At 35.2% G+C, this 16,748-nt stretch overlaps 1 protein-coding gene across 7 annotated transcripts in view; it reads right to left on the bottom strand.

Annotated features, from left to right (window-relative positions):
* Positions 1 to 1,178: 1,178 nt before the first annotated feature.
* Positions 1,179 to 16,748, bottom strand: part of YWHAZ (tyrosine 3-monooxygenase/tryptophan 5-monooxygenase activation protein zeta) — a 34,132-nt gene continuing 18,562 nt past the window's right edge. For all 7 annotated transcript variants that reach the window (XM_081070853.1, XM_081070850.1, XM_081070847.1 and 4 more), the window contains 4 exons: positions 7,749 to 7,872; positions 7,060 to 7,223; positions 6,884 to 6,979; positions 1,179 to 3,320 (listed from right to left, as the gene is read on the bottom strand). In XM_081070853.1, the coding sequence (XP_080926979.1) occupies positions 3,261 to 3,320; positions 6,884 to 6,979; positions 7,060 to 7,223; positions 7,749 to 7,872 (444 nt within the window). In that variant the 3' untranslated portion in view covers positions 1,179 to 3,260. The remainder of the gene's footprint in view (positions 3,321 to 6,883; positions 6,980 to 7,059; positions 7,224 to 7,748; positions 7,873 to 16,748) is intronic.

The following is a 16,748-nucleotide window of genomic DNA, read 5'->3' as shown; positions in this document are numbered from 1 at the left end:
TGCCTTGAGGATAGATATTTCAATTCTACCGCTGTAATTTCCTATGTGGTTTATGACAAAACATAATAAAATTTAACCGTTCCCTACAGGATTATGTAAGACTATCTGTGAACACATAGCACCAGTTAGAAAGGCTCTCATGCAATGACTGGTAATATACTTGCATCCAAATACAGTATCATTCTCCCCTCAAGGAGATTGATACAAACCATTTAAATGATGCTGGGAGTCTCCAAAATTCTTGGACCTGCATTCAGTCTATGGAAGATTTTTAAACATTTCACCACCATTTGATTGATAGTTCAATCAAGGTTTCATTCTCAAGTTGAGGTCTGACCACAAATAATCTTAAGACTGCAGATTCCAAATTGGCCTTGACTAGTTTCACCACATGCTTTTGGGGCATGGCAGGATTGATGACTATTTTGTAGGGAAGACATAAAGGGAAAAAAATTGAGTGCCTATAGCTGAGCCACTCGACGTACATTCTTTTAATCTTCTTATGAGCACCCCCGCCCCCAACACCATTTCCATGCCTTTATAGCTCGAACAGAGCTATTAAAAAAAAAAAAAAGCCAGGACCATAAGCCGGAGTTGCAGCCAAGTCCATACTTTTAACTGATCACACTGCTACTCTTCTCTCAAAGGACAAGTCTAAAGTGGATATATGTATTTCTTAATTCCAAATCACATACACACAAAATACATTGCTGAATTCTCCATGTTCCTAGAACTACATGTTATACTGACAGAAACAGATATGAAGCCTGGATTTGGGACAATTAGAGAAATAAATTACAAACATTTTTTATTATTCAAATCCCAAGACAAAAAAAAAACCTTAGGTTGGAATCTTCATCTATTGGGCACGACTATGTAGAAACATTAATAGCTAATATTAATGAAGTACTATAACAATTTATTTCAGAATCAAACTAGTTTAGATGACTGACGCACATAAATAAGCAAATGTGACAAACTTTAGATTTTACTTACATTTACTTGAATGAGATCCATCTCCTCAGTCTAGCTAATTCTCCTTAGCTATAAAATGATTATTTTATGTTCTTGGCCTGGGGGTCAGGAGAAATAATAATAATAAAAGAGCTGTGAGTAAAACGCATTATGATGTCCCAAATGCATGAGATCTTTTCTCCTTGAAAGAAAGACCCCAAGGCCTCCATTGCTCTTTTATTTGAAAGTAATATTGGGGATAATTGTCCCTATATAATTCCCAATTAATCTGAGGTCATAATAAAACAAGCAACAAAATAATATTTGGGATTTCGGTGTCTCACCCTTATCATCAAGACTCACTGCCTCCCATCATCAATATTTATTGAGCATTTACAGTGTACTAGGCACAATAGAACATACAACATTGTCCCTGCTCTTGAGGAGCTTACATTCTAAAAGAAAAAAATACACCTCTTTTAAAATGGTATTTTTGTTTGGTGTTTTCTGCAAGGTACTGAGGAAATAGTTTATAGGGTGAGCTTTGGGTATAACTTAGCCCCATCATTATTTAAAGAAGAGAAAGGATTTTAAAGGCAAACAATGACAGACCAGTCAAGATAGGTAGGGTTTAAAGGAGATAACAATCTCATCAACTAAGGAGATTTGCTGCAGTAAATAGGATGAAGGAAAATAGTTTGTGGGATGCAGGCAAAGGAAGCAGGATATCCTTAGACACTGAGTGGAGCCAGAAAGATCATGCGGCCTTTTTTTGCAAGTACATGGTCACCAAGTACAAATGACTGGTGACAAGACAGAAGGCTAAAAAAGGTAATCCCGTACACCTGACAAATAGAGTAAAGGATCAAAGTTCAAGGCAGGCTATAAGAGTATCAAGAAATTCTTAAAAACAAAAGTGATTTGGAAGCACAAAACTTAAGTTACTGCTACCTAATGCCATGAAGGGCCAAGAACATTGTGGCTTCTGAAGTTAGAAAATGCTATTACTAAAATTTTAAATGGAACATATTACTTTTTTCCAATCGATCCCCCAACCTCTGAAAAAAAGGAAAATACTTTTTCAGGGTTTGGGGAGGTGGGAAGTATGGGACATGGTTGGGAACAGTAGTAGTTATATTAGTAGTATTTTATGATAAACTTTGTATTTAAACTTGGTAAAAGCCCATTAGCTGCCAAGAGGGAATAAGGAATAAATTTCCAAAAATGTACAATTTCCTTTAGAGAAGTTTCAGAACCAAAAGATTAATTTACATGAAAAGCTATAGAGAAAGTAGTTGAAAAGTCCATTCATAAAACTTTTATTCCACTTACATGAACTTAATACACGTGTTCTTAACAATTATACTTAGATTGCTCATGAAAATTTCATAAGACATTAAACAAAGCTAGCCATCATCTCAAGTTATTTCCCTGTTAACTATTTTTACAGCACATGCATGTTAGGCAAGTATCAAAAAAAAAAAATCACAAAAGCAAAAAAAAAAAAAAAAAACCTAAAAAAAGTTAAATACATGGGTTTTTTGTTTTACTGCTGTGCTTGATATACATGAAGTAATGGATATCAAGCAATTCATTTTACTGCATCTTTACTTGTACATTTGTTCTTAGGTTGCCTAAAACATTTAAATACAAATAAAATGAGTGTAGCAAAAATAATGAAAGCAAACAGCAGGTAACTTTACAAATAATGGAATGTGAACCGTTTCTGCCCTTCTCCAGAGTAAATTGGGTCACGACTAAAGGACACTTCTGCAGCTGTAGTCAAAGGTGTGCGCACTGGACTGAGTGTTCCACAGACGCACACGTTTCAATGTGTGCCATCCATGGGATATCCATTTCTACTACAGCCTTGTAAGTGCTCCAAACTTTAAAGTACCCACAATAACTACACCTGTGACTGGAACCAATTATCCCTTTTATTTCACACCAGGACAAACCAATATGTAGGCAGTTTTCTTTGCTTAGACATGGAAGCAGTTTTAACACTGGCCTTTGTGAAGCCACAATGTACCAAAAGTACTATGCCAAACATTTATAACTTGTATAAAAATTCCACATCCCCATATTGGCCACCTCAGGATGAAAACAGATAACTCCCTAAATGTTAACTGGCTCTACTCCCCTAATATTAAACATAAAAACCACATGGGAAATATAGAAATTCAATAGAAGTAACATAAACCTGTCATAAATCGTAAACAAAAAACTATTTGTGGGACAGCATGGATGACAAATGGTCTACTGTGTAAATTTTAGAATGAGGCAGACAAAAGTTGGAAGGCAGGTTAATTTTCTCCTCCTTCTCCTGCTTCAGCTTCATCTCCTTGGGTATCCGATGTCCACAACTGGTAAAAGAAGGAAAGATTTTCAGTATGTTTCAGTTTGGAAAGTCTTAATAAACATACAAAGGTACCAGAATGCAACCATGCATTTTGTTGAAAGGCTTTCTTAAAAAAAAAAAAAAAATAGCAGCACTAAAGATCTTAATTTCGATTTTTAGTATATGTGCTGCCGAAGCGAACACAAGATCTTAATTTCAAGATACAATGCATGTCAATAAAATACATTTATTTTCTAACAATTTTCTAAGCACTGTAAGTACACAGCAGAGATGTCTTCAAATAACAAAGTCAGACACAGGAAATTCATGGTTATTCATAGAAGATAAAGAGCAAGTGGAAGAAATCATAGGAGTGTTAAGTATCAATAGCTATTAGATTGTCCTGAATAGCCCCAATAAGAGATGGATGTGCAAATTTAGTGTGAATAAACCAGAATCACTAATTTGATCGATGCTCAAGGAGCTCAGGTTTACTACTTTCCCCTGGTAAAACTTATATTCCCACTCCAAAAAGAATCCCATGAAATTCAAGAGCCAGGATACTGAACTAAAATACCAACTTAGTTTTTCTAGCTTAAGAAACATGCGCCTTTGTGGATTTGTCTAATTCAAAATAGATGAATACAATGCATTATGGTAAGAACCAAATCTTGTAAGAGGTAAAAAATGAATTGTTCCATAGTGGTACAACTATGGAGTCTATTATTTTTTTTCATTGTTAACAGTTTTTCAGGTGAAAAAAATGATTTCAAAATCATTTCAGCTGCCTCAAATATTAATCTTTTACAAGTCTTACCATTCTATAATAATTTTAGAGGAAATTATAAAAGAATTGAGTCAAGACAACCTTACATTTTATATTGCTCATATACACTGAAAAATTAGGTGGAAAAAAATCTCAATACCTAGCTCTCAAATCACCCATTAGTTTTATTTATTTATGAACCAAATATATTTCTAGCCTAAAAAGGAGACTTCTTCCAAGGTCATACAGTTAGCTAAATGACTTCTGGAAGTCTGTGTGCTCCTGTTAAACAGGGAGTTTTTATAAGAGAAGATGAGATTATCTTCTAGTAACATCTCTTTCCAATTCTAACCTTCAAGAATTCTTGAACTTTCCATATAAAAATAAAAAACTTAATACAACATACTCTTTCTTGTAGAAACCTTTTAGAACGACAACTATCTCATTAGTTCAACCCAGAGAAAAATAGGAAAAGTTCTTTAGATTAAAATTAGATATCAAACTGAAGTACTTCTTTCATTTGATATAGATAAAAAGATTCATTCTTTAAGAAACTATGGCGGGTGGCTGGTTGGCTTAGTTGGTTAGAGTGCAGTGCTCGTAACATCAATGTTGCCAGTTTGATTCCCACACGGGCCAGTGAGCTGTGCCCTCTACAACTAGACTGAAGGACGACTTGGAGCTGATGGGTCCTGGAAAACCACACAGTTGTCCAATATTCCCCAGTAAAAATAATTTGAAAACCAAAACTATGATTATTCTCCTGATTAAAATAAAAATCTCACAATGTAAGATGTCACATGGGTACTAGACTTATCGGGGTGATTACTTAGTAAATGTCTAATCACTATGCTGTGCGATTGAGACTAATATGATATTGTAGGTCAACAGTAATCAAAAAATAAAAAGAAAACACGCAGAACAGTGACACAATTTGTCCTAGATGATATAGCTAGTTGGCTGAGCAGGTTTCAAGACTCCTGATCTAGGACTCCTTTTAGGACATCATGTTTAAATGATATATATTTACATGTCATTTTGTTGGCAATGCATCATGAAAATATTACACATTTAATAAAAAAATTTTACAAGTTTTTAGGTAGCCCCCTAATTACACTTTCTAAAATAATTTTAAGTGTTTAGTAATAATACACTAGTACACAACACTGTTAAAAAAAACTCTTTACTGACAATATTCAATACTAGAATGTAGAACTGATTCAGGAAATTGGCAGTAGACTAGAATAAACCTGCAAAAAGTGAAATGTATAAAATGACATACAGTCCCCTAGAGTAAAGGCCCTAAAGCTAACAAAAACCAGTAGCACTTCAGACTCTAACCTTCATTCCTAGCTCTTTGCGTGGCACACAGCAGATACCTGATAATTTTTTCGCCCAAGCCTCAAAACTTCAAATTTAACATTTATCTGAAGGAAATGTATGGGAAAACCTATGGGACCAAAGAGACATACCGTGTTTCTCCGAAAATAAGACCCAGCTGGACAATCAGCTCTAATGCGTCTTTTGGAGCAAAAATTAATATAAGACCCGGTATTATAATATAATAGACCTAGTATATTATATTATATTATATTATAATATGTTATACTATACCATATTACATAAGACCCGGTCTTATATTATAGTAAAACAAGACCGAATCTTATATTAATTTTTGCTCCAAAAGACACATTAGAGCTGATTGTCCGGCTGGTCTTATTTTCGGGGAAACAATACAACAAATTCCAATGTGTAGACTTTATTTGATAATTCAAATACAGAACTGTTAAAAAAGGAAAAACTTAAAAGGACAACTGGAATTTGAACACTGAGATATTTAACATTATTAAGTTAAATATCTTTGGTGTGATATTGGCAATGTGATTTTTGTTTTTGTTTTTTAAAGTCTGGAGTATACCAAGAATAATCATGACCTTCCATAATAAATCACTTTTTTCCTTAGATTTCTATTTGTATTCTGTCAATTATCTGAAATTTTGCAGCTGAAGTTATTAACACCCTACCATAACTGTATGAATATGAAGGCAACTTTATGGTTTAAAAAAATGAAATTGAAATAGAAGGAGAACTTCAGTATACTTTATTATTATTATTATTATTATTATTGGGGAATACTGGGGAACATTCCCCAGGGCCCATCAGCTCCCAGTCACTGTCCTTCAGTCTAGTTGTGGAGGGCACAGCTCATCCCCAAGTCCAGTAGCCACTTTCAATCTTTAGTTGCAGGGGGCGAAGCCCACCATCTCCTGTGGGAATTGAACCCGCAACTTTGTTGCTGAGAGCTTGAGCTCTAACCAGCTGAGCCATCCAGCCACCCCTCTAGCAGCTCAGCGGTAGCTCACTGTCTTCAATCTAGTTGTGGAGGGTACAGCTCACTGGCTCATGTGGGAATCAAACCGGCAACCTTGTTGTTCAGAGCTCACGCTCTAACCAACTGAGCCATCGGGCCACCCTTCAGTATTTTGATACTAAAAACTAAATTCTTCTGTGACTAAAATGGAAAAAAAATGGAATCACCCAGATTGAAATGGAAAATAAAACAGGCTTATGTGATTAAAAGTCAAAAACCATGGATTACAAAATTATTTTTAAAACTAAAATTTTAACAACAGATCTGTAACTAATAAAAACTACATTTTTCGTCTTTGGTCTAATATTTCCGTTCGTGTAAGGCGGTTTTCTTCAGTTTTAACAGATTAGATCTCATATTTGATTTTTAAAAAGACCAGAAATACTCCTTGTAGTAATCCATAAAACAATCTAGTCAACTACTTGAACCAGTGACACTATTATGTACTTACTGTCAAGTTGTCTCTCAGTAATTGCATTATTAGCGTGCTGTCTTTGTATGACTCTTCACTTAATGTATCAAGTTCAGCAATAGCTTCATCAAAAGCCTATGATAAAAAAAAAGCTATGTTTCAGTGCTCAAATAATAAAGATAACTGTATTTCCATGTAACAGGTAAAATACATACTGTCTTTGCGAGAGAGCAGGCTTTCTCCGGGGAGTTCAGAATCTCGTAATAGAACACAGAGAAGTTAAGGGCCAGACCCAATCTGATAGGATGTGTTGGTTGCATTTCCTTTTTGCTGATTTCAAAAGCTTCCTGGTATGCTTGTTGTGACTGATCCACAATCCCTGGATAATAAAACACCAAAATGTACTGGTAAAATCTACACTTCATCTTCAACCCTCAGGCCAAACCATTAATATCCAACGATATCCTCTAAAATATTATGCTGTAGAAATCTTAATTGAATGAGGTTCTTAAATTTTAAAAAGCAAGCTTCTCCTGGAATACCACACTAGCTATTGGTCAATGTCAAGACAAAAGTGACTCTGTAATCATCTCAGTATTATTATATTTTATTAGTTTGCACTGCTCTACAGTTATGCTGTGATTACTATTTCTTAAAATTATGAGGAAACATTCCTATGTACAAAACTGGCTTTTCAGCTAGCCTACATTTTAGAATACCAATATTAGGTAGTAGATATTCTCGGGACTAAAAAAAAAGGAGGAAAAAGTGCATTACTGCTCTTCCTTTAGTGCCCTCTAAGCAATCCAAAACAGAAAAACTGCTTTACTCTTCAGAAAGAGACCACTTCCATACTATGTAATTTTACACAAGTTCAACAAACGGATTGAAAAACACGGCGTACCTTTCTTATCATCACCAGCAGCAACCTCAGCCAAGTAACGGTAGTAGTCTCCTTTCATTTTCAAATAGAAGACTTTGCTCTCTGCTTGTGAAGCATTGGGGATCAAGAATTTTTCCAACAGAGACTAGGGAAGAAGAAAAAAATGGTCATAAGAATAAAACATTTACAAAACTGAAAGCATCTGCATTTCTTAAGATCGTACTGTAGCCAAAGTTATAAAATTTTAATACCCTATCATTGCCAATAATGCAATTGTTGAATGCAGTAGGCTCATGAATTTGTGGTTTAAAATCAGAATGCTTTAAACCACAATACTTAAAATTTGAAGTTAGTGTTCAGTTTATTACTTAAGTTTTTTAAGGTTTACACATTTGAATATCCCCTCCCCTACAGTGCTATCTATTTACATGACAACAAGACTGCTGTGTTTTCAATGTTTCAATGAATATGAAAGCACCGAGAGCTCCTAACATTTTTTAACAAGTTGGCAAATTTTCCATTTTCAAGGTAGTCATATTAGAACAGCAAGAACCTAAGAGATGAACCTTTCAGGACTCTGGAGAAAATAGGACTTAAGCAGAAACCAACAATGTAACACACTACCAGAGTCCATGACAGAGGAAAACAGAACAAAATTAACTTCAAGTAATACCTCACAACAGGTAAAAAGCTGTTCAAAGTAAAAGTTTTAGTTTTCCTAACTAATTTAATACAGTGGTAGAATTATGAGAATTACAGATCTGAAGAGTAAACCTTTAATTTCATTAAAATGATTTTTAGCTAACAAGTTACGTGTTTTACAGATCATTCAAGACAATAGACAAAAACTTCATCTTATATAATTTTGTTTAAAACTATAGCAATCTAAACTGATTTAAATCCTAACATGCTAATAATTATATCCTACAAGTGATTTAAAGCAAAAAAATGTTATCATCAAATTTGGGGGGGAGCAGAACAATAAACTAGTGATTTTTTTTCCTTTCCCTTTTAAGGGGAAGAAAGAGTTTTCCAGTAGTAGAATTAGAAATTTTTTTGTTGTTGTTTTTTGTGTTTTGGTTTCTGTTTTTTTCAAACAACTCTCACCACCCCCATTTCCTCTTACTAAATATAATCTAGGAATCAAGGCAAAAGTGAATTTTCAACTGGGCTTAGCCCCAAACAAGTCATTTGTAACAAGGAAAAAGGGTATCTAATACTTGGTTTCTGTTCTTCTGGCAGTCATCCAGTAGTCTGCAGTTTATGTAGCACCTACTTATATGTAAAATAATTTGTAAAATGCTTTTAAGTAACTCTCTGTATGTTTACCCCCATTATTATGTTGCAATGGTGGGTGGATGAGAAGGTTTAACACAGCTTCTCCCTCCTTTGTATATGATAAGCTAGACACCCAGATGAAGTAGGGAGTGGCCAAGTTGGCAGTAGGGCTAAGTTGCAATATGTTATAGAAAGGGATTGGAGGTGACAAAAGTCAACCTGAAATGATGTCTCCTGTGATTATTAACCAATATTTAAAACCACTGGCCTGACATCAGAAGAGCACTTTGATTAGGATAAAATCTTGCCTACACCACATCCACCGCTTCATACTCAAAGAGATCTCAGCTGCAGAAGTGTTTGGACATTTGAACCAAGTGCTCTTTGGGAATCTGCCTCATATAGTACAAGATAGTTCCATTTAATACCGTTATAAGAGGGTCTTATATTAATTTTTGCTCCAAAAGACACACTAGAGCTTATTGTCCGGCTAGGTCTTATTGTCGGGGAAAACACAGTATAGTAAGTGCATGTTTTTTCACTTAAGAAACAAATGACTGGGTCTTTTCAGGTTTTACATCTTAATACAAAAAGCATTATTCATTCCACTATGGAAGATGGTATAACACAGTAGCTTTGAAGTTGGTCTAGGTTTAAACTGTGGCAACTCCACATTTTTAAGGGTAATTTCTATTTCTGATTGGCTAGGCTAAAGATTAAACTATAAAGTCTAAGAAAAGAAATAGTGTAGTATGATTAACTAGAATTCACAAATAACTTCAAATTTAATAATGGGAGGAAATTTCTAAATTTAAAGAAGGCTTCATATACAATTAAATTGTAAACTAGCTCACTTACACATACTTAAGATTATACAAAGAATATTTTCAAATAAAAGAGTGACAATAACTAAGCCTAGCCAGGAAATCAAATCCCTACCTAGGCATTTCTATTTCATATTTTACAGCTTCAACGTATTTTTACATTCACTTATTCTCCAATACTTAAATGCCACTGTGCTAGACACTGAGAATATAATGGTGAGCAAGACAGTCTCTAAGTATGTGGATAAGTGGCCTAGTAGGGAAAACAATGGAAACTAAGAACACTGCCTAGTCATGCACTTCACTCTGCAATAACTGTATGTAACCTACTCCATATATGTAAAGACAAAGACCATAAACATGTCAAGTTAGTTCAGGGTGAATCACTTAAGATAAAACTTTAATGTAGACATCAGAAAACTTGCAGAAGTTATTTAGACAAGCTGTCAAAAATGTTACGAGAATTAATAATCCATCTTTTATGAGTAGTAATCTGTATCACCGAAAACGTCATTCTACAGAGGTAATTCACACAATTTTTTAAATAGCAGTTAAGCACCTCATCCCCTAAGGTGAATACTGAATCAGCTATTAAGTCTCATTAAAACATTAACAACAACAAAAATAACTTTAAAGCTCTTAACCAGAACCTACAAGTAACAGGAAGGTGAGATAACAGTAGTCAGGCTGCTTACTGGCCTAATGATGGACCAAAAGGGCCAAGTATCAACCGTGCAATGTTTCTGGTAAAATGCTGACTAGAGCAAGTTAAGAAAGCAAACTCATAAAATTGTACACATTAAATATGAACAGTTCTTTGTCAATTACACCTCAATAAAGCTTTTTAAAAAACAAAAGTTAAGTAATGGCAAATGGTATACTTTTATCTACCTTCCAGTGACATAAAGCTAAGAACCATTAACATTTTTTTAAAAAAAAAAGCAAGAAAGACTGGATAAAGATTAAATTTAAAGGGGCTGACATTTTGGCTCAGAAAGCTATGAAAGAAGAGAATTGTGGTAGACTGTCTCCAGAGATGGCCTCCACAAACTCCCCTGCCAACCCTGTTCATGTATGCCACTGCTTCTCCTGTCAAGAGGTAGAATTTATTTCCTTACCCCCGACTTTGTTGACTTGTTTTGACCAACACAATGTAGTGGAAATGACTGCTGTTCCAGTTCTGGGCCTAACCTTTAAGAGGACTGGCAACTTCACCTTTTGCTCTCTTGGAGCCCTGAACCAGCATGTAAAAAGTCAAACTACCCTGGGGGAAAGAAAGGCCAAATCAGTCCCAGTCATGGGACATGTTAAGTGAAGCCATTTGGATAGTTCAGACCCAGCTGAACACAGAGCAACAAGTGACCCCAGCCAATACTATGTGAAGAACTGCCCAATGGAGTCCAGACAAGCCACAAAATCCCAAGAAAGAATAAATCATGATTGTAAAGTCACGAAGTTTTTGTTTGTTATGCAATCGACAACTGAAAACAATAATCATAACATTATTTAAATAACAAACATGACATTTGACAAATTAAGCACTTTATATGGATTTTAATTTAATCCTTCCATAACTTTATCTATGAGTCAGAAATTACAATTATCCCCATCTTATAAAGACAATGGGGGCCCAGCAATGTAATGTGTGTTTAAAACCACAGCTAAATTACGAAGATGCAACTCCAATTAGACAATCCCACCTGTACTAACATTATGCTACATCTTCTCTGCCTCAATAGGGTGATACACCTACTAAAAAAGATAACATGATTTCAAGATATTAATAAAACTAGGAAATAAGGAAAATAATTCAGTTCTACACTGTGCTAACGAGACCAAATCTAAAGTATATTGTTCCTTTAAAAATGTGTCAAGATAGGCATTTTTAAACTGGAAAGCAAACTCTATCCAGGAAAGCAAGCAAGAATGATGAGGAAATTACAAACTGTTAACAAGGTTGGAAGAATATGACATGAATGGCTCCAGAAGACAAGACTAGTTAAGTTTAGGAAGAGGCAGATTTCTGCTCAATGTGAAAAAATTGTATGAGTAGTCCAAACTTGGAATGGGCCACCCCGTCAGATAGTTCCTCTCTGAGAGAGAAATGAGAGGATCACTTGGGTCTTTTGTAGAGAAGATTCCTAACTCAGATGTGGCCCCATTAAACTCTAATTTAATTACCATAATTATAACACTAAATAGGTGATTAAGTATGTTAATTTGTCAAATTGACCAAAGAAAAATAAAAGCTCAATTTTCCAGATCTGGAAGCCAGAGCAAAGAGGAAAACACAGGGAGAAGACCAAGATGGAAATAAGAACAAAGGGGAAAAAAGGAAGCAGCACTTATCAGAAAGCAGCAGTGACAGGGAAAAAATTGAAAGCAAGAAAAATGGGAAACAGAAGGGAGAAAGGACAGCTATTTTCAAAATGTACAAAAACTTAAGAATATGCTGCTAAACAGACAATGCAATCTCCTAAATTTTAGTCATCTACAGTAATACAATAAAAGCAATGAAGACTCTGGGACATTTAAAAAGGAGACAGCATTATATAAGTAGTAGGTGAGGAACGTCACAACTTCCACAAAGGTTAGACTAATTGCTGATGTCCCTTCCGCCTGTACAATTCTTCATGTAACATAGCACATTAATTTTCTAATCTACATGTAATTTATAATGGAAAAGGATTTTCAGGTCAAACAGGAAATTTACAAACATTTTACACAGCACCAAATTAAGGCTACAATGTTGATCTGTATGGTTCTTGCTGAAATATAATCTGATGTAGAAAATCACAGTATTTCCTCAAGCAATTTAAAAATCTGTTTTTGAAGACAGCCACTATATTTTAAAGATATCGTGGTCAACATTTTCAAACATGTAAGATTAATTTGCTGAATTAGAGTTAATACATATTCTGACTTTATACAGTAATCATTCTAATAAGTGGGACAGGAAGCAAGATGCCAGTAGAAGCCCATATCCAATACCTCATCAGAGCTAAACACATGATCTGAGTCTGAAGAGAGGGCATTAAACCTTAATGTAATCAACAAGTAAATTATGTGGAGTTTGATATATTCAAGATAAGATTTCTTTCTACAACATTGGTACAACAATTAAACTCTTAGGTTGTGAAAAACACCCAAGATCTACAGGTTCAAGTAATGATTCCTCCCCTCCCCCCAAACCAGTCAATTTACCCATGGCAGAATATATTAACAATAGTTTTTATAACACATGCCTTGATCCAAAGAGGTCTACATAACATCAATACTTCGACTTTAAAGTGTATAAAAATTAAGTAACCAAATAAACGGACATTATCTAGTTCTGACTGTCCTTCCTAGGGTAGGCTCTACCTGCCCCCATAATAGGAATTTAAATAAACATCAAATACTGACTGTGGCCAAATATTTCTAAGGGAAGGTTTATAAACTGAAAATCCATCTCTATTCTAGTGAGATATCTCCTTTCACTGGTCCTTTAGTATGATTGATTATAGCCTGAAATTAATAGGAAGAGTAAAACATCAAAACACCAGTTTTCTAGCTGCCTGAGCTGATGGCACTTCTTAGAGCAGTAGCTTGGTGTAGCAGAAACTCTAAAATCACGCCGACTTTGAATTCCACTCTCATCATTAATTTTGAGATCTCAGAGCCTTAACTTTCTCATCTATAAAATGATTAAAATGAAAATCTACTTCAAAAGGCTGCTAAGAGTTATAAATGAGAGTAGGTGTTCTACTCAGATATAAGGTATGGGATCCTGGACATTCAAAAATCTGCTTTAATGCTTTTGTACTCTCTACTTTAGTACTTCACTTTGGATTAAGTAATCTACAATTCCTGTAGCTGGTAAGAGTGGTAAAATCATGCACGAAAAAACTTTCATTTGAAAACACAGAATTAAGTCACATCAAAGGAGAAAAGATATTTAGTCTTATTCTTTTTTATAGCATACTTGTAAAGGGCACAGACTATGGAGACAAACCACCTACTGTCTAAATTCAAATGCCAGTTCACTGCTTATTAGGTATGTCACCTTAACAAAAGTTCTGGGATCTCCCAGGACCTAGGTTTCTCATCTGTAAAAGGGAGATAGCAGTAAATATAATACATACGATTCTTGTGAAGATTATGTGAGTTAATATATAGAAACTATTTAGAACAGAGTAAGTATTATCATTTGAGGGTAAAACAGTACATTTCTCCCCCACCACCCCAGGAAACATGTAACTGATGAGTCTAAGAAGTAGCTTCACAATTAAAACATCTCCACCCAAAACCCTGTAACACTGGAAAAAAGGAAGCTCTCCATCGTACTGAAACAAGATTTCACACAAACATAGATATATTTAAATTTTGTTTTAAGTATAAGTGAATTCAAACAGGCTGTTATAAAACAGAACACTGTACATGGTTGTTTGCATCCATCATAGAAAACATAAAAATCAGAATGCTGAGTAGATGCTGGACATGGAAACTGTAGGGCCAAACTTTCTCAACAAGAAACTGGGGACAACCAAGGCTTAATGAACATGGCCCACCGGTTGCTAATGGTTTTGTTGACCTTCAGACCCTAGAAATTCAGAATTTTTCTTTCTTCCTCTGCCTGCTTTGGCCAGGCAGCCAGACAGTAAACTGCTTTTTCAAGTTCACTAAAGCTTCTGAAACGGACACAAAAGACTTGGTGGGAGACTCATTTAAATCGAGATGTGCAAGAGCGCTCCGCATCTGTGTGCTGGGTCTTCCTCTTCTGCCCCTGACACTTGGTGTTTATCGCTGCCTCTGCGGTCTCCCGCTCACTGTTCGGAGACGGAGCCAGCCTTCACTACGGCCTAATTCCTTTGCGTTCCCTGGCCGCTGCGCTTGCCCTCCACATCTGAGCACTTTCCCACTTTCTTCAGGCCCATTTCCTTGGTCACCCCTTGGCAAGCTGGTACCACACTCCCTAAACAATTATTTTCTTTTCTTCAAGCACTGTCTACACTAAATAAATTACCATAGTACAGTAGCTTTAAAATGACACCTTAACCAACCAACACACCACCCTCCCAGAAACCCATCTTAGTTCTGAACTTTCCTCTTATATGAACTAATTTCCTTATATTTAAAAAATGATAACTTACTCGTTCCAACCTTAGTACTTATTATTTCTCAGATACGCTTTCTAGAAAAAAGCTAAGCAGTAACAATGAATGCTCCACATTTATGGTTTAAAATTTTTTGGTCTCAATACCACGTCATACTCATAAAATTCTGGAAAGTTGTCAAGATCAAGGTAATGAGTACAAGTTATCTAAAATTCTCATTTTTGCTTCAAAGCTTGAATTTTATTATTAGTCACAAATACCATGTTTCCCTTAAAGTGACAGTCTCACTTCATTTTCAAGATGTTTGCTAAATACCCAAGTCTCAATAACCATAGCTTGCCTATCATTCTTTGGAGAGTGTTCCATGAAAAAAAAAAAAAGAAAAAAGCAGCTACTTCAGTTCACTATTCAAATTAAATTCTTTCTGGAAATACTGCTATACTTCCCGTTTTGCTTCACAAAGTATTAAAAAGATGTTTACATAAAGGCTACTAAAAAAAAAAAAAAGAATTTTACAGCTTCAAGTACATTAAGTGAAGCCAGTTGTCTTTTTTTTTTTTTTTTTTTTATTTAACTGAGTGCGTGTTGAAGAACGTATAATACAGTATGGTGCCACTGCCTTTTATTAGTGTTAAGGAACCAGCACTTTTAGCCACCACTGCTTTTGCGTCACGCTAATGCTCACATAGAAAGGAGCCAATCATGACTTAGTATTGTCATGAACATAGTTGTGACCTCACAGACCCCCTGAAAAAACCGCCAGGGCTCCGCAGATCACTTTTAAGAATTGCTGATTTAAAGTATTCTGTCCTTAAATACCATCCACCTTTTCATACCTGGCTCTAATTATATGTTCTCCCTAAAACTAATTCTCAGAACTATTCAGTTTAGCCCAAATTTTCTGTACCTCTAGTATCTAATGAAGAGTTTTTAACTGAAGGAGAAACAAAAGGAAATACTCTAATTTCTGTCAATAGCACATTAGCTAATAAATGTTACACCCTTATAACAGTATACAGAGATTAAAAAGCATGAGGTGTATGCCAATAAGGAATGAAGCCTAAGATATACATCAAAGTGTGTGTGCGCAGGCACAGTGCACAGAACAGTTTGTATATGATCTTACGTGTATTCTTCAAGGACAGAATGCAAATTTGCAGGATACAAAAAGGCCTAATAGAGGTTACCCCTGAGGAAGTGGGATGATGTCAGAAGTCTCCGTTTTTACTTTATGTCCTATGCTCCATAATGTCTAAATTATTATTCAGAGCAAGTATAATTTAAAAGGATTTTGCAGTACCTTTAACTTTTTACATACACATGTATTCTTAACCTACTTACGGGCTCCTTAAAGATACCTTTTGCACATATTAGGCATTCAAATATTAAATTCTCATGTTGAATTATAAAATGTGCGTAATTTAACAGCTTCATTATATATAACTGAAGAAAACGTAGAACTATCTTAAGAAAGTGAAGAAAAGGCTCAGCAGGCTGAAGACTATCAAGAGTTCACCATTTTACCAAACTTTTAAATAGCGAAGATAAAACGATAGAAATTACTGAAGTTGATACTTACTGTATGTTAGATAATGAAAAATAATGTTCTGCTTCTCTGAAGTCCTAAAATTACGTATGTTGTACTAAGCACGTATATTCATCAACAGCAGCCGAGGAGGAGGCTGGGTACATCCTAATAATGCTTCCAGAATCCTTGGATAAGCTCCAGGTTTTTATGTAATAACCCCTTTGAAAGAGGCGCAAGAGATACAAAAAATCCACCAGAGACAGAATGGGAGGATAGTTTGTGGTAGCAAGGCAGA

The sequence above is a fragment of the Rhinolophus hipposideros genome (assembly GCF_964194185.1).
Source record: "Rhinolophus hipposideros genome assembly, chromosome: 13".
NCBI lineage: Eukaryota > Metazoa > Chordata > Mammalia > Chiroptera > Rhinolophidae > Rhinolophus > Rhinolophus hipposideros.
The sequence above is the reverse complement of the archived record's forward strand: the minus strand, read 5'-3'. Positions and strand labels throughout refer to the sequence as shown.